This window comes from Cyprinus carpio, chromosome B9 (assembly GCF_018340385.1).
Source record: "Cyprinus carpio isolate SPL01 chromosome B9, ASM1834038v1, whole genome shotgun sequence".
Lineage (NCBI taxonomy): Eukaryota > Metazoa > Chordata > Actinopteri > Cypriniformes > Cyprinidae > Cyprinus > Cyprinus carpio.
This window is the reverse complement of record NC_056605.1, coordinates 29,343,215-29,365,401: the sequence shown is the minus strand read 5'-3', so window position 1 is coordinate 29,365,401 and position 22,187 is coordinate 29,343,215. Positions and strand designations below refer to the sequence as shown.

The following is a 22,187-nucleotide window of genomic DNA, read 5'->3' as shown; positions in this document are numbered from 1 at the left end:
AAAGGCTAGATTAAAAACAAATGGTAACCCAGCATTGGGTGCATATTGAACAGTGCACGTTTGGCTAGAATGAAAAGAATATATATATATATATATATATATATATATATATATATATATATATATATATATATATATATATATATATATATATAAATATATATTTAATTTAAACTACTAATTTTGATATGTCTGTGTCATTTTCATCTCCAGGTTTGAGAAGAATTTTATTGTATTATTGTGTCTGAAAATATCTTTCACTAATGCGGTTGTTAACAATCTTTTCAGTAAACTTACATTGCAGTAGTGGTGGTTGTATGTGATTTGCCTGCGTTGACTGAGTGTTTGGCAGAGTGCTGCATGGGAGTATTGATTGTGAACAAAACTGAATTGACTAAAATGTGAATATCTTTACCATCTTGCCAGATTCGAGTACCAAAGTCAGAGATGTGTGCAGTGTGCAAGAAGAGGGTTTACCCCATGGAAGGCCTGATAGCCGACAAAAAGAAGTTCCATAAATCCTGTTTTCTATGTGAGCACTGCAAAAACAAATTGAGGTATGTTATAAAATATTGTAATATGATATTTTATAAGGGGTTTCACTCAAAAATGAAACATTTGCTGCAAATGTACTCATCCTCAGGCCATCCAAGATGAGATTGTCTCTTCATCAGAAAAGATTTGTAATAATGTAGCGTTCCATCATGTGCTCACCAATGGATCCTCTGCAGTGAATGGGTGCCGTCAGAATAACGGCTGATAAAAACATCACAATAATCCACAAGTAATCCACACCACTCCAGTCCATCAATTAACATCTTGTGAAGTGAAAAGCTGCATGTTTATATAAAACAAACCCATTATTAAGATGTTTTTTATGTCTTGATGTTAACTTCAGGCCATTACTTATGGCTAAAGTGCATAATCAATAATAATGCTTCCTCTAGTGAAAAATTTCCATCACTTGTAGTCCTCTCACATCAAAATCTACTGACATATTTGTTTAAAACTGTTTTCACGTGTAAACGGTGCTTGATCTGTGTATATTTGTCTTATTATTCAGACGGGACAACTTTTTCACTGAAGAAAACAATATTATGAATAGAGGACTTGTTTTTAGTTTGAGGGGTTAAATGTGTCTTAATGATCAATTTGTTTCTTACAAATATGCAGCTTTTCACTTCATAAGACTTGATGGACTGGGGTCTTGTGGATTATTGTGATGCTTTTATCAGCTGTTTGTACTCTCATTCTGACAGCACCCATTCACTGCAGAGGGTCAGTTGGAGAAAAATGAAGAAGTACCCATTAAGAATCTAGCAACCACATAGCAACAGTGCAACACCCTAGCATCGTTGTCAGCATCGAGTTTATAGTATGTATGGTTGTGTTTAAAAAGGAGCATAAACAGACAATTTATCATATTTGACATTAACATAAATATTCTAGTAGGTCTAACAATGTAAGTATTCCAACATAATCAATTCTAAAATTATTCTTTTGCATAAAGTACCATTATTTGTAACTATAAGATAAAGTATCCTGCATAAATCCATTCAAATGGAAAGCTTGCAGTGCAGTTCTCATTTGCAAACTGAGCGAATGCAGACAGCTCTATATATTTTCTGTGACTTATGAATTATGAAACTCTGTTGTCTGACAGCCTTGGAAACTTTGTCTCTCTCCATGGACATTTATACTGCCAGCCACATTATAAACAACTCTTCAAGTCTAAAGGGAATTTTAAGGATGTATTTGTACAAGGATCGCAAAGGGAATTACTGGGCATCCGGGATGCAGGGAATACAGACCATGACGGATCAGATTGGAGATATTCACTTTCGCAAAGTAGCATGTGCTCGCTCTCAGATGGGTTTGAAAAAGAAGCAAATAAACCTGATCAAAGCCCTAACAAAATTTCTGCAGTGTGGCCTCCGCAAACAGCCTCTCCGAAAAAGACATTCTCTCTGGATCAGGATGTGAAATTAGTCAAACCTGTTTGGCCCCCAAAGAGTGAAACTTCAAAGTCTCTTAAGTACCAGCGTCGGAAACCAACACAGAGGACCACACTTTAGGAGGAGTGCAACAATGCCTCGGGGGAACGGGGAGAGCGAGGGAGACATCTCATCGATCAGCGACACACACAGCATGTCACAACAGCATGAAGTATTGTGGGAACTTTAGAAACACGAGGACACATCATGATGATGAAGAGCTTCGGATGCAAGGTGAAAATCTCACCGTTGGATGGGTGAGGAAAGGTGGAGAGAGAGACGGTGGAGGTGAAAAGGTAACAGGAAGTTGATAAGGATTTCGGGAAATGATAAATATGTTGTGTATATATAAAGTAGGCGCAGGTTCAGATGGTTTGTGTGTTATGTTGAAAGAAAGACTGAAAGAAAGTGAAATTATGAAGTGACATAGAAATCATTTAAGGTTATGTTTTACTCCATAAGCAAAAGATAGAAATATAAACTTAAATTTTGCTTCAAGGAAATAAAACCTAGTTTTAATAACTCCCAATTCTCATTACAGTAATTCAATAAATAAATAAATACATACATACATAAAATCCCATTGTCATTGCTGTAATGTGAAAAAGTAAAAAATATGTTTTTGAATTTTTTTTTCAAGTTAATTCTGTTCTTTGAAATTTCTATTCAACTATTAATCAAAGAATCACTAAAAAAAATTAAGCAGCAAAATTTTTTAACATTGATAATTGTAAGAGAACCATTATTAATAGCTGAGCACCAATAATATTTTAGCAGCAAACCAGTACATTAGAATTTTATATATTGTCTGTTATAGTAAGATCTTTATTTCCTTAGAGTACTTAATACTTATTCAAATCACAGTGCAAATAAATTTGTTGGCTTTGTTTTCTTTAGATATGCAGGATATAATTCATTTGTTTTGTGTTTTTATTTTGACCTGGTCATGATTTCATGGTTAGCACTCATGCAGTTGCTGGGAATTTTTGGGAAGTCTATTAAAATGTTATATTTGCAACACAGCAATCAGTTATTTCAGTGTTCAAGTTCAAAATTGTAATATAAAAATAATTGATATTCACCTATTGGGTGCCAAATATAAGGGTCTATTTTTACAAACATTCTGTTTGCTTCAGTTTGAAAATGGTGCAAAACATTTCAGTTCTGTTTAGGAATTCTTTTTCAAATTAGTCACAGCGTATATTTTCTGCAATGCTTTTTCTGTGTCCATGGAGAGAAGACAATTTATCACTAAATTGAACTCTTTAGATTTGCATCCCTATATTTTTGTATTGTTTATAAGGTTATACTGTATCCTGGGGATTATTTTCACATTTCAACCTTTTTTTTTTTTTACTTCTTCCTGTGCAGCACCTGGAGTGTTGTGTGGGAGGAAGATGAACAAAACACATATTTGTAAATCTCTTGTCTTGTTTATAATAGAAGTGTATGTCCTTCTCTCTCTAAACAGAAAATGATGTTTTTAGAGTTGTCTTCTGTGATTTGTACTGGACAATCCCTGATGGTTAAATGAAGTCGGGCTGGTTCACAAAGAGGTCAATTACAATAAAGACGTCTTGATATCACCGTTTATGTATTCAGGTTAATTTCTTCATTTTATATGAATGAGTAATTTCTTAAAAAATGCTTATCTGGTTGTGTTGAGAGTTTGCACTTTAGTGCATTGAGGCTATTTTTATATTTTAGCACAGCAGCACAGTGTAGTTTTACTCGAAAACACTTTTCATCAGGCATAACCTTCCTCTTCTGAGCCTCAACGAGAGTCTTTTGAACTGACACGTGATCACATGAACTGTTGGTCAACTGCACGTCTGCTGTTATTGCACTTTACCTGGAATCCCTTAGCATCACTCACAGTGAGAATTTCAAGGTGTAGTCTTTAAGCAAACCCGTAAGACTGTTGTAAATCAATAGCTCTTGCTGTACAGTCGCCTTAGGGAGAAGTGTTAGATTGATGGAAGCTGGAACACTCAGTGCTCTTTTACAGCAGCAGCAGCTTCAAGACCTCAAAATACACTCATCAGCACCAGCAGGACATTAAAGGGAGAAGGGTCAAAATCAAGCGGTATGTGAACTCTTTTGATTCATCTGGCATGTATTTGATCTTATTTGTATTATGGTTAAATGAGTAAATAAGAACATACACTAGCATTCTTTAAAGAAATGAATATGTTAAGTCAGCAAGGATGCATTAAGTTTTGCATTAAGTATTGCAAAAGATTCCTGATTTGATAAATAAATGCTGTTCTTTTGAACTTTCTATATATGAGATATGAAGCAGCACAACTGTTTCCAAAATTGCTAATAATAAGAAATCTTTCTTGAGCAGCGAATCAGTATTTTAGAATGATTTCTGAAGGATCATGCGACACTGGAGACTGGAGTAATCATCACTGAAATAATTTAAATTTTAAAATATATTACACTCGAAACTAGTTCTTTTAAATTGTAATTATATTTCACAATTTTTGTTTTTCCTGTAATTTTGATCAAATAAATGCAGCCTTGGTTAGCCATAGGAGACTTCCAATGCTTTTCAATTTTTCATGTAGGAGAAATTACATTAGACTTTTGTTTTACACTTTTGAAAAAGTACCAACTTTTATTACACCTGTTTTGTACGTTCAGACAATATTGTTCCTCCTCTCAGACCATTTTAATACAGTCATTACCAAAATATTTGACCACATCCTGTAATGTTGTATTTCAGAGATCGATCCAATAAAGATAAATATTATTATTATTATTATTATTATTGCATTTAAAATGGTGTTTTGTAACAAAACCAAGATTTCTGAATGGAAATTAAATGGTTTTAGTGGAGTTTTTTATTTAATAAGGGAAAAAATCATGATATTATAATTTTTTGATATTATGATATTATAATTTTCTGATTCGATTTTTAAAATATAAACATTTTATTTAGCATATTTTCAGTATTGTTTACAGCATCTGTTTTGTATTGAATGCTCCACTAACACATAAATTACCTAAAGGTCCAAAGAAACCTACAGTACATTTAGATAGAAAACTATCATATCAGAGTGAAACACATTCCCTTTAAAAATTAATGAATTCTGGCAGGGCAGAACATGTCTCACAAGCTCTAGGTCTGAATTATCTATGGTTTCTCACTGATGTGGATGTATCACGTTTTCACCTCAAATATGATGCTTGGATTATTTCTTCACATACTTCTCAGGGCTCACTCAGGAACATCTGAAATAAGTGTGTTCATACAGCCAGCAGTCCATCTGCTGTAGATGTCTGAAACTGTCACTAGATCATTTATCTCAATTACTAAGCTCTCTCATATGTAGGCTATACTGGAGCAAGTGGTTTAATGCTGTGAAATCCTTTGGCCTCTCGTCTCTGCAGGGTGTGAGCTAATCTGCCGACACGAGTGGAAAAAGCAAAAGAGAAGAGAAAGAAAGATGGAAAGCTTCACTCTTCAGCTTCCATTTGTGTTTAAAGTTACTCTCATCTCGCATACACTTGTCTTGCTGGATAAATATGATGCATCTGTCTGTCTTTGTGCTTTTATAAAACCTCCAAGAGCACATGAATCATTGAGCAAAGCCCATCTTCCACAGAGATGCTGTCAGATACAGAGAGAAGGATGGAGCTCACCTTTCCTACCCAGGCATCTCAGACTAAGTTGTATTTAAATAACTTTAAAGAAATAGTTCAGGCACAAGAAGAAACTATAACTATTTACTCATCCTCGTGTCAGTTTTATATAGATGTCCTGGTCATTTTTCAAATGCTCTACAGGAGTTTCAGGCTTCAAAATAATTTAGCGGTATTAGAAAAGTTGTCCATACTCAAAACCTTGCACCAATATAGTCTTCTGCATGGTTATTATAGTAAACCATAACAAATAAACAAACAAATAAAACAACAACAAAAAAACATTAACTAACTGAAATAAAATCAATTATTAAAAGAAAAAAGCTTCAACTTATTTAATTTCATCTAATTTCCAAGACAACTTTTCTTTATTTAGTTTAACTTGGTATACTAAAATAAGTCAAACTAAATAATAATAATATTAATAAGACAACTAAAATTAAAATGAAAGCAAAATATAAAAATGAATATATATATATATATATATATATATATATATATATATATATATATATATATATATATATATATATAAACTGTTAATGATTATTTAAAATTTAACAAGACTATAGACATTAAAAAGTAAATAGAAATAATTCAAAAATGTAACTAAAATTAAAACAAAAACAAAATATTAAAATAAAAAAAAATATTATAAACTGTTAACTGAAATGAATAGTAGCTCAGTGGGAATATAACACAGATCAGACATTGCTTGCTTTTATTAATGTTGCATGAAAAACTAGAGCAGATTCCACCTTTTCTAAGAATTTTTTTTTCTGTTTTGTCTTCTTTAAAGCCATCGTTCAATATTGATTTTAACCAACATGAATATAATCCATAAATCATGTGGATTATTTTTTTTTACTTTATTTGAAGCTTCAGAGTTCCAGTCAAAATTGATTGTAATTGCATAGGAAAGAGTGAGCAGTACATTATTAGAATTTCAACCAGATAAAAAGGCATGATGACAGATTTAGACTTTTGTGGTAAACTGTTCCTTTAAAAGAAGAAGAAAACAGAACTAAGCATGGCAGTGTATAGCTGCTTTGTTACCATGGAGATTGTGAACAATGACTTTAATTCAACAATCATTTATTATCCTTTGACCTAGTTAAAATCATTTAACATAAAAATAGAATCTTTTGTGCTATCAGTTGTTAAAAAGGGCAACTCAATTACACTGGCAGTCAGAGTCTGACACCTACTCATGCATTTAATTCAAACTCTGAAATTACACAAGTGGAAGTACTGTATGTGTGAATGGTGCAATGATCAAAACTATGTTTCACATATTAAAACCCTTACATTAGAGCTTTTTCCTTGTCTAGACTACAGCTCTGCTCACTCTGACATTCTTCAGCCAGCATCCTGAGGTGCATGCTAGGATGTTCTCAGACAGGTCTGAAAGAGTTCACATGAACGCCGGACACCTAATGCTTTTCCTTCCCTGTCTGCTCAAAGTCATGCAAGGCATAGTTGAATGTAAAATGCAATTTTGCTGAAAATTTACCATCAGGCCATCTGAGATAAAGATGAGTTTGTTTCACATTTGGAGAAATTTAGCTTTACATGAATTGCTCCACAATGGATCCTCTGCAGGTGAATGGGTGCCGTCAGAATGAGAGTCCAAACAGCTGATAAAAACATCACAATCCACAAGTAATCCACATGACTTCAGTGAAAATGTCCATCTTCTGTTGTCATCTCACTAAAAAATCCACCCACATATCTGTTTTTGAATGCATTTTGAAGTTACAAAACATCTTAATGATGGATTTGTTTATTACAAACACACATCCTTTTACTTCAAAAATTGTGTGGATTACTTGTGGATTATTGTGATGTTTTTATCAGCTGTTTGGACTCTCATTCTGATGGCATCCATTCACTGCAGAGGATCCATTGGTAGGTAAGATGTAATGCCAAATCTCCAAATCTGTTTTGATGAAGAAACAAACTCATCTACATCTCGGATAACCTGAGGGTGTGTAATATTTCAGCAAGTGTTCATATTTGGGTGAACTATTACTTCAAAAAAACTAAGTTTGAAACTTAAAATACTGCAAATGACTCCCTCCCAGACAGGCTTTGTGCATTAGCGTCATCTCAAAACTTTTCTAAAGCATTAAACAGAAAATTAGAATAATACTCTTGTAATAATGACATCCTCAGAGGCAATAAACTCAGGAGAAGGCCTAATCCACTTGTCCTTCCTACCCCAGATGAATAAAGCGCTGACTAATACCGCTCTTAGATGGATGAGCTGGAAATGCTAAGCATTATCAGGAGGGTGGCTAATACCCACACATGTACAACTTCTTTCTTATGTCTTAATGTATGGTGTATTGTAGCTCATATACTGTATTCAACAGTAGGCCTATTGTTTCTGGAGATGCAGTGTTGTTAGGTCTGAGCGTATGCAGCGGATAGTCACTCTCTGTCAGGCCGTTAACTCTATTAGATTAGTGGTGTTAAAGCAGCCACACCTGACAGACCTCTGCTGCACCTGACTGGACACATCCATCTGCTCAGAGATGGGGAAATTATGTTGAATAAATGCATACGATAGGGGCCAGAATGGCTCAAAATAACTCCATAGAGTAATTCAAGTCAATTTATTTTGTATAATATGTTTCAGAGCAGATTTACAGAAATCACCCATTTAGCGTCTCCAGCGAACACGCCTTCAATGAAGAAATCTCCAGCAGATGTTTAGGATGGTAAGATAACAACTGCATCTTTTTATGAAAGTCAAAGATTGGTGAAATAATCTATTTCATTAAAACAGTGAATTAAATAATTAAAATAATGAAGGCTGGCTTTGATTTAACATGTTTCTATGAAGGATTTTATATATATATATATATATATATATATAGGTTGTCCAAAAGCACAAACAGGGATTTTATATTATAGTACATTATATTATATTATACATCATATTAAGAATTTTAATATAAACATTTATTATATTATCAGTATAATATTGTTTTTTTTTTTAATATATGTAATTTGAATTATTAACTTGTAATTTAATTGAACTTAATAGCAATATATATATATATATATATAATATATATATATATATATATATATATATATATTATATATATATATATATATATAGTGCTATTAAGTTAAATTAAATTGCATACATACATAAATCTAAATACACAAAATGTATATTTTCTTTCTATATTTCTTTCAAAATGTTGAGTGATAATATTATAAAAAAAAAAAAATCAGATGTAATATTTGCATTTACAAACGTTCAAGGGTAAGTGTTGCAATAAAAACTAAAGTTGTGCGAAATGTTATGCCTTATATCTCAAGAATCTGTGAGATGTATTTTAACATTCATAACATTTTTTTTTTTTTTCCCCAGTGCTGTATACTTAAATTGATGTATACTGCTTTTAATTTACTAAAGTATTATGACAGCGAATTCCTCCCTTTGAATTTTTTCACAACGTCAATCAACCTTGCTATGGAAAACAGAGCAACATGTCCTACTGCTGATTGGCTGTGTGTCTACCAGAGCGCGATGCGATTGGACGGCTTGCCTGTCGCGTGACGGCTCCCAGCATCAGGTTTCGTGGCGCAGAGGATTGAGGCTCATTCTATCACACTCACTCACAGCAGCGAGAGCGCGGAGGATGGAGGCGACTGAAGCGGTAGGTGAAACGCGTCTCTTACTTCTCGCTGAAGAGCGGTTAGCTGCTCAGACCTGCCTGTTGGAGGAACAGTGAGCTGTGACGGGTTTCTGTGGTTTTGTCGTGAGTCTTGGAGTTTGTCCAGTGGGGTTTCGTGCGTTGAAGTGTTTGCTGGGTCAAAAGCTCGAGTATTAGTGTTGGAGGGACTGACGCTGTCCGAGGTGCTGAAAGTGAGTAACGCTTCCACCGTAAAACATAGTAGGACTTTTAACAGGAGAACTATGTTTTCCATGTCTATTTTTAATTAGCATGTAAATAGGCTATTCAGCATTTTAAAAATCGTATTATATATAGATTTTAAAATCGCCTTACAATCTGCAGATGCAGTTTATATTATATTTAATAAGGCATTGAGTATACTTTTGTTGTAAAATATTATTTTGTGGTGTTTTTTTGTGAACAAAATGTAAAAATGTTCCTTATATATTTGGGAAAAGAAGCAGTTCTTAAAATGTCTATGCAAAGTAGTACATTTGTTTAGATTTTTCTGTTGTTTATGATTATTGGGATGCATCTTGAGTTGTTTATAGCATTATTATAGCATGGTGTGTTATCTGATTGTGTTTTGTGGTTGAACTTTTAAGTAATTAATGTGGCTTTTAATTATACAACTTGTATCGATGGCAGTAGATTTTACAGTAACAGCTAGGTTGGTATATAAGCATTTTTATGGATCAGATCAAGTACAAACACATCATTTTGATTAAAAAAAAATTGCATGTTACCATTTTTTCCCCCTGATAATGCTGATTGCATCTAATTGCTCTTCTAATTATTCATAAGTATTTTGCAATGTATTTTCACACTGGCTGGAAAGAAATCATCATTAGCTTGTGAAAACATTGTTGATTACTGCTATGTTAACTTAAAAATATAAATATGGAGTTTCTGAATATATCTTGCTGACTTTTGAGAGAAATTTTTAGTCTTTTTTTTTCTCCCAAGATGATGTGTTTTCTTTCTCAATTACTTCCCTTGTTTTCAAAGTTCATTGATATTCCGAGTCATCTGGCTGTGTTTTGATTGCTGTTGAAGACATAAAAAGACCATTTTCTTTGTGCATGTATATTTTTTTACATGTCTTTTGAACAATATGTTGGATCTGTGCATGCAGAATTGACCAGATCTTTCATTTTCAACCGTGTTTTGACTGATGCGAGTCATTTCTCACCTTGGAAAACTTGCACCTTTCTTAAAGGGAAATACTCCTTGATGGTGAAATTGTAATATAAATAAGCAGTTTAAGGTGAAATAAGCTCTCTGTGTCTAAACATCTGGCAGAACATAAAATTGGGTCATTAGTACGAAACGGGTGCCTTTCCAACTAGATTAGAAGTCAGCATGAAATGGAAATTGCTGTCGCTTTTTCTTCTCTATTGTGATATATGTGAGTGAAACAGCTTCTTGAACAAGAGGAAATGTAGGGATTTGGGATTTGGTTGGATTGATGTTGTTTTTTAATTGCTGTGATCTCATGTGAGTGACAGGTTGCTGGAGGGAAGTGATTTTTGCCCAGCACTTCATTGCACACGTCATCAGAGAAGAGATGTTGTTGCGAAGGAGAGAGAAAGTTAATGTTTTTGATTAAAGATTAAGAGTTAATTAATAAAAAATAAATAAAAAATTGTGTGCACAGATAAATGATTTATAATAAACACCTGAAAATTCAGTTGAAAAGAATATAAGAGTATAATCTAACAGATAATAAGAATTTAAACCTTTTATCAGGTAGCCTATATAATGTGTTAATATACTGCATTGTGCCATCTCTAGCTAAATATATTTTTAATATGTGCTGGGACATAATTTTGCCTTTTAAATAATTAATTTATTACATTACAGTTAAGTTGTTCGTTTATTTATTACATTACAGTTTATTTCAGCATAAAATCTTTTTGTTCAATGTCATGAAACTGGTGCTTCTTAAGAAGAGAATTTAATAAAATATCAGTTGTTTACAATAAATAACCATAGTAACAGGGTTGATGATGTAAGATAGATTGTTCTGTGCTATCAAAATTGAACCATAAAATGACATAAAAGACTTTAACTTGTCCTTGAAGAGTTCATTTGTTGAAAGGATGATAATGTCATTATGGCAAAGTTTTTAGGATTAATGAAAAAGGTTATTGTCTACAAATGGAAGAATATAATAATAACATGAACAATGAAAAATACTTTTACAGCATTTAGTAAACTTAATGTTAAATTCTATTAGTCAAATTAATCAAATTTCTAATCGTGGTTACAATTATGGATGACACAATTACGTAATCGTTCAAATCGGCAATTAATCGTTCAAAGTCCACTTATGTTATTCGGTGTGCTTAAGATGCGTTTTTTTCTTTCTACATGTTATCTTATGGGTTTTTCCCATTATTTTAACTTTAGTTTTAGTATAACATTATAATACCATCCATATTTTTACTTTTTTATAATTTAAAGAAGAAACCAATCCGATGTATATTTGACATTTGAGGCTTAATACTATAGAAAAGCACTAAAAGTTTTTCAGTTAGAGTGATTTCAGCTTTGTTTATTTTCATATAAAAATACGTCATGCAGTTGCATCAAACAATGGTATAAACATCATTCAATGTAAATTGTGATAATCGTACTTAATAATCGCAATTACGATTTCAAGGGAATAATCAACAATTATTTTTATCATAATCGTGCAGCCCTAAATTCTGTGTTTGTGGAAAAGTCTACAAATAGAATGTAACACAAACACAGATGATGCACTGGAAATAAATGGAAAAAAAAAATGTTATGTTGACTAAAATCTAAAAATATATAAAGAGGCAAAATGCTAACTTTAATGTAAATATTTGCTGCAAGGAGTTTGAAGTTGGCAGGATGCAAAAAATGCAACGTCATGATGAAAGAAAATAAAATATCTGTATTAGCACATTGTTCATGGTTCAGTATTTTTGTATGCACTTGTGTGCGACGGTCTCATGGCACCCATTTTGAAGAATGGCCCATATGCCATGGTGCATTATGCAGCCACATGTTGGTTTCAGTAGCATCACCTGTTTGGGCGGGCGTTTGGCGTGCCGCTACACTCACATACAGTCTGATAGTAATGGCTGTACAATCTCCTTCATTCGCTTTTGTTCTCTTTACTGTGATTCTCCAGTCACAGTTGGGAAAGCAAAATAGGTGTTTGATGAGGATCGTTCCTCCCCTGCGTTTTTCTTCTGGGCAAATCAAAGGCAGTTAGTCACTTGTCTTGTTGTGAGGAATGGGCGCCAGCTCGCGCTTTCTCTCGGGTTTATTTGAAATCCAATATGACTTGTGCTGACGCTTTGACTTTGCTTTTCTGACCTTTGCAGCATTTTCTTGGCAAAAACAGTGTCATATTGTTTAAAATGTGTTCTGTAAGTCGAATCCTGAAGGGGAAGTCTGCATATCAGAGGTTTGTCTTTATGTCCCAGGTGTCTTTTAGTACTTTATGCTTCTGTCGCGGATGTTGAAATAGTCTCTGTGGTCTCCTGTATTCCCTACAGGGCTGGTTTTTCTTTGAAGGAAATAAATGCAGTTTCATGCTTGACTTGTGGCCTCGATGCACTCGTTTCTGTCATTGGAAAATGTAATCTCTTTATGATTAGACGAGCTCTGGTTCCCATATGGAAGCCTGACACACACCTAAACGTGAGCGTACAGTCGCTCGAAGCATATTTATATCTGCTTTGCTCATGTTTTAATTGCTGTTTGGAGTCTGGTGGCTTGACATTGACGTATTGATCAGGTCTTAGAAAAGCCTCAATAACAGGCAGATCTAATTGATTACTCCGCATTGACATGCAGGGGCATTATGCCTCACCACGAGCGCAGACTGGGAATATTGATGTGTGAAATGAATTCCAAGCATGAGCGAGGAATGACTTTCACTTATTTTAGCTTGTTGTGTTACTGTTCTAATGAAATAGCTTGAGCAATTTTCCTAGTTTTTTGTTTGTTTGTTTGTTTGGGAATATCGTGTTTGAGGAAATTAGACTCCCCAGCCAAAATGCATTGGCAGCTTTTGCACTTGTTATCGGGCTTTTGGTTTTGAACCTTCTCCTGTGTGTTAAATCAGCTCATTATGCTGCTGTATTTCCAGTCTTCTTTAATTTGTTCTGTTAGACAGGCCGTCTCCGTTTAAAGGTGTTCTCCGGGGAAAACTTCAGCAGCAGACAGAGAGGATGTTAAGCGGAGGGCAGCCGATAATGATCATCTCTCTGACTACTGAAAGTTGCTTCTAATGATCTGCAAATAAAACACAGGTTGCCACTATTGTATTTGCTCATCTGAGGGATTCTCCTGACTGCATTTCTGGGATAGGAAACATGTAGCACTCTAATAATCTCTTAATCATCAATTAGCAATCTCATAATAGTCATAAGTTTACAATCAAGATCATATAGCTGATATGGATTATTACAAGCTTTGCTCTAGTCAAGAGAGAGTATATTAAAAATCTGCACCACTTATGACATTTCAAACCATGTCATGTGACTAATCACTCCAGAAACATGGGAAATGACATCATGACATGCTGATTGACACAGTTTGGTAGTAGTCAGGGAAATTTCATGAGATTCTGCCAAAAACAGGCTCTGGTGAAACATCTATTAATTGAAATGTATATATCACTGTTCATGAGTCTTTTGCTCACCAAGGCTGCATATTTTTGATAAAAATGTACAGTAAAAACAGTAGTATTATGAAATATTCTAGCAACTTAAAATAGCAATTTTGTTTTTGCAACTATTGTCAAGCAGTATCATCACTTACAAATGTTGCCAATGTTATGACATGTCCACTCCAAAAAACAGATTGTAATACCATTTGTGCCACTAGTTGCATATAAATGATTGCATGAAAGTCTTCTCTGAGCCAAATGAGATTCATCTATTCAGATGTGTCTGCTGTAAATGCATCCAAGTGATTCGACCCATCTGACAATGGCAGGACCACACACTCAGAGCATAATTCAGTTTTTACTTTCATGTCAACCCCCCACACACCCTTCCAAGTCAGTGAAGCTCTTATCCAAGGCAAAGGATTACATTTTTGCCCATTTATGTAAATGGATATCTACTGAAGCAGTTCAGATTAAACGGCTTGTTTGCTACAGGCTACGTCAATAATATTTCACAGCCGGGATTTGAACCACTAACCCCTCTATGCTCTTTTTCCTGCAGAGCATCACCTAACAAAAATATCGGATAGGCCTGTATCAAGCACTACGGTCTAAATCGTTTCACAGCCACTCAGGGAAAATGTTCTGGCGATTTGAAAAAACTTTGATGCTTTTAATGCTACCTGAACAGGAAACAGTTCTGTTTTACTACATTTAGCTAAAGCTGGAGTGTGTCATTTTTCGGCCAGCTAGCACTAAATTTATCACTAAATTGCAAAAACAATGACTGTTTTCGAACAGGTTTCATGGACCCTAACCTTGTCTGCTATTAGTTGGGTGTACAGATAGTCCCACCCCCAACAAACACAATTAATTGAGTGATTGGTTGTTTCAGGTTAGGATGCTCAAACAAACAGTAATTTGAACCAAACAGGGAATTTCTAGGAAATGAACAGGAATGAACACACTATTTGCTTATTTATAGTTGCAAAATACATTGTCATATGAGAAAGTATTATAATGTTGAAAAGAATTACTTAAGCTCTACATGTGAATTCATTTAGAGCGTGTCCAGATTTCTTTCTTTCTTTCTTTAGATTTACATGATGTTAAGAAAAACAACTACCAGAATATAGAAATTATTTAATTAAATAATTTATTTATTTATTATAAAATGTGTTATTTATTTATTTAGATTTACATGACGTAAGAGAGAAAACAATTTATTTAGAAAATTATATATACATATATTTGTTATTTATTTACATTGTCAAGGAAAAAAACTAACCTACATTAAACTGGGTCATATTAGGACCCAAAATGTATTCTATATTGCATACAATAAAGCCTATTTTTAGCACTATGTGGATTTTTTTATTGCATTGTGACATTATTTTCGTAACATTTTAGCATGTTTTTCTCAAATTGCTCTTATTTTGGTTAAAACCATTGTGTTACAGTATTTGTACTGTTACAGTAATTTTGAAAAATTGTAATTGTAAAAAATACAAGACTAAATATTTGAGGCAGAGATAAAAGACAAATGTATCGCTCCATATTTTGCCTGAATTACTGAATACATTACAGTAATGAAGGAAATGTACTTATTTGTCATGTAAATAATGTCACAAAACCAGCAAATAAAATATTCATGGTCGTGAAAACTTTTTTTTTCTGATTTTTCTGCATGCACAATATCATTTCTTCTTCGTTTCTCTTGATTTTGAGGTGAGATATAATCCAGACATGTTCCTGACAGGTTTTTGTGTGATTCACCTTGAAAGAAGGTGATTCACTGTGACAGATATCATGGAAGAAGAAAAAACATCCTCTCATGGTTATCTGACACGTCGCAACATCTCAAAACGTCCCGCAAACGATGCAAGACAAGAATGTTTTATCCCACGAATGTGAAAGTTTTTTTTTTTTTTTTTTTTTTGCACTTTTCAGCTTCACGACAGCTCAAATCCGAGCACATTTCAGGAGAAAAAAAAAACATTTTTGTTGCCATCTGTCTGAGTATTCCCTGACTAATGTAGCTTACAGTCCCTCAGAGATGTTGCTTAAATTCGGTACAGATTTGTTCCATTAGATTGCATCCATCTAGTTGTTTTTCCTCCTGCTGCTAAACAGTTCAGTCTGAGTGCGGTCGCTATCCACCACTTTATTTCCTGCTGCTACAGGAACTGACAGCATCTGGCCACATCAGTAAGAAGAAACATCCCACGTGGAGAATATCGCTGTATTCTTCTCCACAGAGCAAATCCCCAGAACGCCGACCTTCTAAACAGAGGCTCTTTGAGGGCTCATTGATGTGGGTGTGTTGTTAAATGTGCAGAGTGTGCACCGGAGGAGAGGAGGCAGATTATTTATCCAGAGAGCTGGAGCACGAAGCAGGTCAGCGAGCCACTATCGTGTCACTAGACGGTGCAAAGGTAGGAGAGCAATACTGCCTCTGATCAAACGTGTGTTTCGCCTGGATGATCTTGCAGGTGGGTGCCGCGGAAAGCTTTCTGCTTCTATCCCGGATTCCTGACAGAGGAACGGTGTCACTTAGTTACCCTCTAACGGATGTGAGTGATGACAGATGTGTCAGCGTGCTGCCTTTGAAATATAACCGCTAAAAAAACATGAAATAAAATAATGACGAGGCAGGCGGAGATGAGAGATAAAGGACAAAGAGACACGGCTGTCCTAATCCAGTTTTGATTTGTATAAAGGAAAAATAAAAATCGACTTATCGCAACGTGTTTTGCCTGCTGGTGTAGCGGTGATAATCTCCAGGTTGCAATTCTGATTTGATGTTATCGGATAAAAGCGGTTGTGATATCTCTATTCTCATGTTCCCCGGTGGGGCGGTTTTCTAAGTCTGAGCAACGAAGATGGAATTTTCTAAGTTTGAAGGAGGCCAAAAGTCTGAGACCACTGGTGAAAAGTGTGAGTGAAGTTTAATAGAAAACCTGACTCTTAGAATTTGTTTAGTCTCTCTTTTGCTGTACACACTTAAAAATGAAGGATCTTTTCTGGCATCTATGATTCCATGAAGAAGCCTTAAACAAATAGTTTACCCAAAAGTTAAAATTTGCAGAAAATTTACCATTTAAAATGTAGATGAGTTTGCTTCTTCATGGGAACAGATTTGGAGAAATTTAGTATTGCATCACTTGCTCACCAATGGATGCTCTGCAGTGAATGGGTGCCATCAGAATGAGAGTCCAAACAGCTGATAAAAACATCACAATAATCCTCCAGTCGATCAGGTAATGAAAAAAATTAGTGAAAAGCTGTTATTAAGAAACAAATACATCAGCAAGACTTTTTTATTTTTAAACCATCACTTCTGGCCAAAATATGAGTCCATAATTCATAAGTCCATGCCCTTTTGTCCACTCACATAGAAATCCACCAACATACAGTATTTTTTTAGAACTGTTTTGGCCTGTTTTCACTTGTAAACGGTGCTTGATCTGTGCATATTTCTCTCCTCATTCAGATGAATTTTTTTTTTTTTTTTTTTTTTTACTGGAGAAAGCAATATTATGCATAGAGTACTCAAATTTTATTTAATAGTAATTGTTTCTCAATGATGGATTTGTTTCTTTAAAAACACTCAGCTTTTCACTGTTAATTGATGGACTGGAGTGGTGTGGATTACTTGTGGATTATTGTGATGTTTTGATCAGCTGTTTGGACTCTCATTCTGACGGCACCCATTCACTGCAGTGCATCCATTGGTGAGCAAGTGATGTAATTATTCTTTGGGTAACCAAAAATGGTACATCTAAGGCATCACTGAGAAAACGGTCTTTTTCAACCTTTATTTTGAGGAGTGTTATGACAGGAACACTGGAGCAAAATCTAATGATCATATTCTCCACAACAAGAAAATCAAAGTCATATAAACCATTTCACTATTTTGTATTTTTGCTAAGTCTCTTTTCAAATTCTGTGTGATGTCTGACATTTGTACTCCACACACAAACCTGCACAAGTGCTAGATGAGCAGCTTTAGCTATGAAGTTTTTCAGGAGTCATTACTAGTGGTAATTTCATGGCTCTGTAACTGAAAACTAATGTTGGTTAACATTTGGATTATTGGTGCAGTTTAGTGGCTTTTCCAGAGTGCAAAAATAATGTTTTGATTTAATTCATACAAACCAACAGCCCAAATAATCGATTACCCATATTAACAAAAGCTGCTGATTAGAGTTTGTTACCAGAGATTAAATGGAGACTTTTCTTCTTTTCAGATGTTTCTCTGAAGAAAAAGACACAAGTCTCCTCTAGAGTTTCACGTGATTTTCCAAATCAAACATTGCCCTTCAGATTCTCCTTAAACCAAAGAAGATCTGCTATGCATTTTTAGCTCTATACTCTTATTGCATTACAGATGTTGACTTAGTTGTGTCTATTTTGTATTTTTGCCAAGGAATTTTAGGGGAAACATCTGAAACAAAGGGGAAAAGTCCAATTGTTTGTCATTCTGCATTATAAATGCACAAGCAAATAGAAAATAGTTAAAGTCCTGAATAGAGCAGCTTATGGGCTCTGGTCTCTTTGTGAAGTGTGCGGGTTCTGGTGCGTTTAACGTGTCTGTAATGCAGTGTAGATTGAGCTGAGATATTTGAAATAGAGTCTGACATTCGGTCAGCATGAGTGCAGTGGGGAATGGGTTTCTGTAGAGCATTATGGGAAGGCTGTCAGATGAGATTGCTGGGCGGCATCCAGGTAAAAATGCTGCCAGTTGCAACAAACGCTATACGTAAAGAAAAACCTTGGAAATACTGCATTTGCAATGATCACTAAAGACTTCCTCATAGCTGTGATTAAAATGCTGTCATCATTTACTGTCCTTCATGATGTTACCATCCTGAAGTTGTGGAGCACAAAAGATGTTGTTAATAGCAGAAAATCTTTGCTGCTTCTTTCCATACAATGAAAGTCATGCCGGTATATAATGACAGTTTTCATTTTTGAGTGAACTATCTGTGATAAAATGAAATGGCATGTGAATGACAGGCAGATAATTTCTGTTTAGTAATAACAAAAGAGTGTGTTGTACACAAATTCTAGCTCCATCAGTCACTGTTGTGGTACATCTTAACCTTTTAAAGCAGCGCTTTATTTGCCTTTACTTGATGAGCTCATAGTCTTGTTTTAAAATCAGCCAGGAGATCAATGAGAGCTGCTCGATTTTACTGTCCCTCCTCTTCAGTCACTTTTAATAAACAGTTGATCTATCTTTACAGTCCAATGCTGCCATTAAATTATCATTGACTAATGGCTATGACAAGCACAGGGTCGTTTAAGCCTTGTGACGGTCATGAACAGACGGTGGGCGGTTCGTGGACGTGCAGTCTAACTTTGTTGTGTTGCTGACACACTATAAAGCTTATTACAGCAGTTCAGAACAGTGTTGTTTTAGTATTTATACTAAATGCTAGTATAGTATTTATTAATATTTTGAATCATTTACCAAAACATCTGAAATAAGTTTAAAATAAGAAAACAACAGATATAGTGGAACATGTTCATAGTTAATAGGATGAAGTCCACGTTTGTGTGATTTTTACTCATTTTATTTTGTGCTTTTGTATTTTTTTTTATTTCTTTTTGTTTCATTTTAGCTTTTATTTATTTTTGTTTTAGTTTTTGATTTGTTTGTTTTTATCATCTAATACTTATACATTTATTTTATTTCAGCTTTATTTCAAGTAATGAAAAAGATTTTCAATAGTCAGTATAACAATGATTAATCAATATTAAGTGTAGCTCATAAATATTCATGAGCCAAATGTGGTAAGGTTTGTAATGTGTTAACAGCACCTTTTTGATGTGAAAACTTGCATGTGTAGTTGTCTGCGCCACACATCTTTTTCTGTCCAAACGGGCAGTTCTTAGTCAGAAAGAGCTGCTGAACGGAGCAGTCTTGACGCTGATAGTCGTGAGTCTGACTCTGCAAGACAAGGTTCACAGATGCATCCTTGTACACTGCTCCACACGCCGGCAGGTTTCAGACGGACTGACCTCAAAGTTATTAACAGACATTTTCAAGGCTGAAGTGGCCTGTTTTTTATTACCAGTTACATCCACGCTACTGTATCTGCTCAGGATGAGGGGAAGGAAAAGGGCAATCAGTGTTCTTGGAGAGGCTGCAGCCTGGCCGCTTAAGCGATGGAAAACAAATTCTGTGCCAAGTTCAGTCTTCATAACTGACACCTCACGGATCGGATATTGAGCACCACAATTTATTACCAATGAGAGCCTGACTGCTCCTAGAATAAAAGCAATAACTCACTGAGTTCCAGAATCAGCTACGAAATCTTTCCCAGCTCTTGAGATTTACTTCAGCCCTTTAGCATCCGACTCAAATGCTGCAGAACATCTACCTGAGTGCTTAACTGAATGAAGATCTGCTGCTAATAGCTTTGTTTCCTTGATGTAGAAGAGTTTAGAAGTGACTGTTCATGTATATCGAATATAATTCGATTTACTGTGAGCCAAAACAGTATTTGCATACTCAAGCCACACTAAAACATGTCTTAATGTCAGTGCATTAAATAAGAAAACAAACAAAAGTGGCATTGAGTAATTATTAAGAAATCTGGATTTACTGTAATTCTGAGAAAAGATTTGGCAGAATTCGACTGCAGTTTCCTCTTGTGTTTAATGAAGTAGCTAACATTCATACATTTAAAAGAAATAATAGACGTAGATGAGTTTGTTACGTCATCGGAATAGATTTGGAGAAACTGCATTACAACAGCTGATAAAAACATCACAATAATCCACATGTATTCCTCCAGTCCTTCAGTTAACATCTCATAAAGTTAAAAAACTGAGTGTTTGTAAGAAACAAATCCATAAAGCCGTTTTTACTGCTTCTGAAAATCATTTTCAAGGTGGAGCAAGCAGTTGTATTTAAAAAAAAAAAAATTGCACCTATGAATCGTGCACAATAAGAGTAGAAACATGTATTAAGCAAGTAAATAGAGTAGTGTTTGTTGTCTAGACTTAAGGCTCAAATTACAGTGGTTTGAACTGTACTGGATCGTCTCCGTGCTGATCGTTATATGCTAACTAGCTCTTTGATTAGCTTGTAATACTACAGCAGTATTCAGATCACAAGCATGTCAAACAACACAACCCGTCTTATCAATTCACGCCTTCCCTTTTCATCTCTCCTCCTCTTCTTTACCAATCCTTCTCTTCTTTGTTCTTTAACACGCCATCTGAAAAGACATTTGTAATCAAACGAACCTCTGGAGTGTAAACCTCAACAGCAGGTGGTCTGTCCTTGGCATACTAATAAGCAGGGAGTGACACATCAACACAGACCCAGACTTCATGAAATATGGTCTTTCTCAAGCAGCCTGCTGGTTGAAACTGCTCGATTTGAGTCTGAGATGTCACATCTAAAGACAGTTTTCACGGAAATCTCGCCCTCTTCAGTTGCAAGTCTGACGATAAAAACAGATTGTGGTGACAGACTACACGACTTCCCCTGACGTTTCCTGTCAAGTATTGCAACGGTGCAATTTGGCAGCAAATCAGTGAGAAATTCGGGAAAATAAGTCAAGAACGGACGTAAACAATTGAACTCGAGTGACCCTGTCTCTGTGTGTGATATTTACTGTGAACAGTTTGCATATTTACGTTTATTCATTTAGCAGACGCTTGTATCCAGAGTGACTTACAAATGAGGAACAAGCAATTTGTCACAGAACCGACAATATTCATAGTATACAATGTCAGGTTTATTAAAAGATAGAATAGAAAGCAAGCGGTGAGTTTTTTTAAATGCATTGGATAAAGGTTGTGGAGTGGTTAAATGCTTGTATGTGTTCCAGTATGTTATTTTATTATAATGTATTATTATAATTTTGAATTTGTTTTTCTTTTTAGATTTCTGTTTATATTTTATTTTTAGATTTTTCTTTGTTATTTTATTTTATTATTAATAATCAGTTTATTACAGTTAGATACAATTCCAAGTTTTCGAATTGTAAGTTTTTAAATTTTAGGTTTTTCATATTGTGTTTGTATTTTGTATTTTGAGTATTTCAGGTGAAAATTTGTAGTTAATAGTAGTTTTTGCGTCATTCAGAATTGAATGGAAAATGTGTGCTAAATTCCAGCTATTATATTTGATTTCCATTTGAATTGCAGTAACAAACAGAATGCAAATGTAATTAA

The 22,187-nt window shown here is 34.6% G+C and overlaps 2 protein-coding genes across 7 annotated transcripts in view; both read left to right on the top strand.

Moving 5' to 3' along the window:
* LOC109096460 (xin actin-binding repeat-containing protein 2-like) overlaps positions 1-1,801 on the top strand; it is a 39,014-nt gene extending 37,213 nt beyond the window's left edge. The window contains exons 8-9 of the mRNA XM_042731854.1: positions 427-557; positions 1,664-1,801. Coding sequence (XP_042587788.1) covers positions 427-518 — 92 coding nt within the window. The 3' untranslated portion in view covers positions 519-557; positions 1,664-1,801. The remainder of the gene's footprint in view (positions 1-426; positions 558-1,663) is intronic.
* A 7,470-nt stretch (positions 1,802-9,271) lies between these two features.
* LOC109087828 (beta-1,3-galactosyltransferase 1) overlaps positions 9,272-22,187 on the top strand; it is a 141,279-nt gene continuing 128,363 nt past the window's right edge. For all 6 annotated transcript variants that reach the window (XM_042731847.1, XM_042731853.1, XM_042731846.1 and 3 more), the window contains exon 1: positions 9,272-9,322. The gene's annotated coding sequence lies outside the window, so the exon portion shown is untranslated. The remainder of the gene's footprint in view (positions 9,323-22,187) is intronic.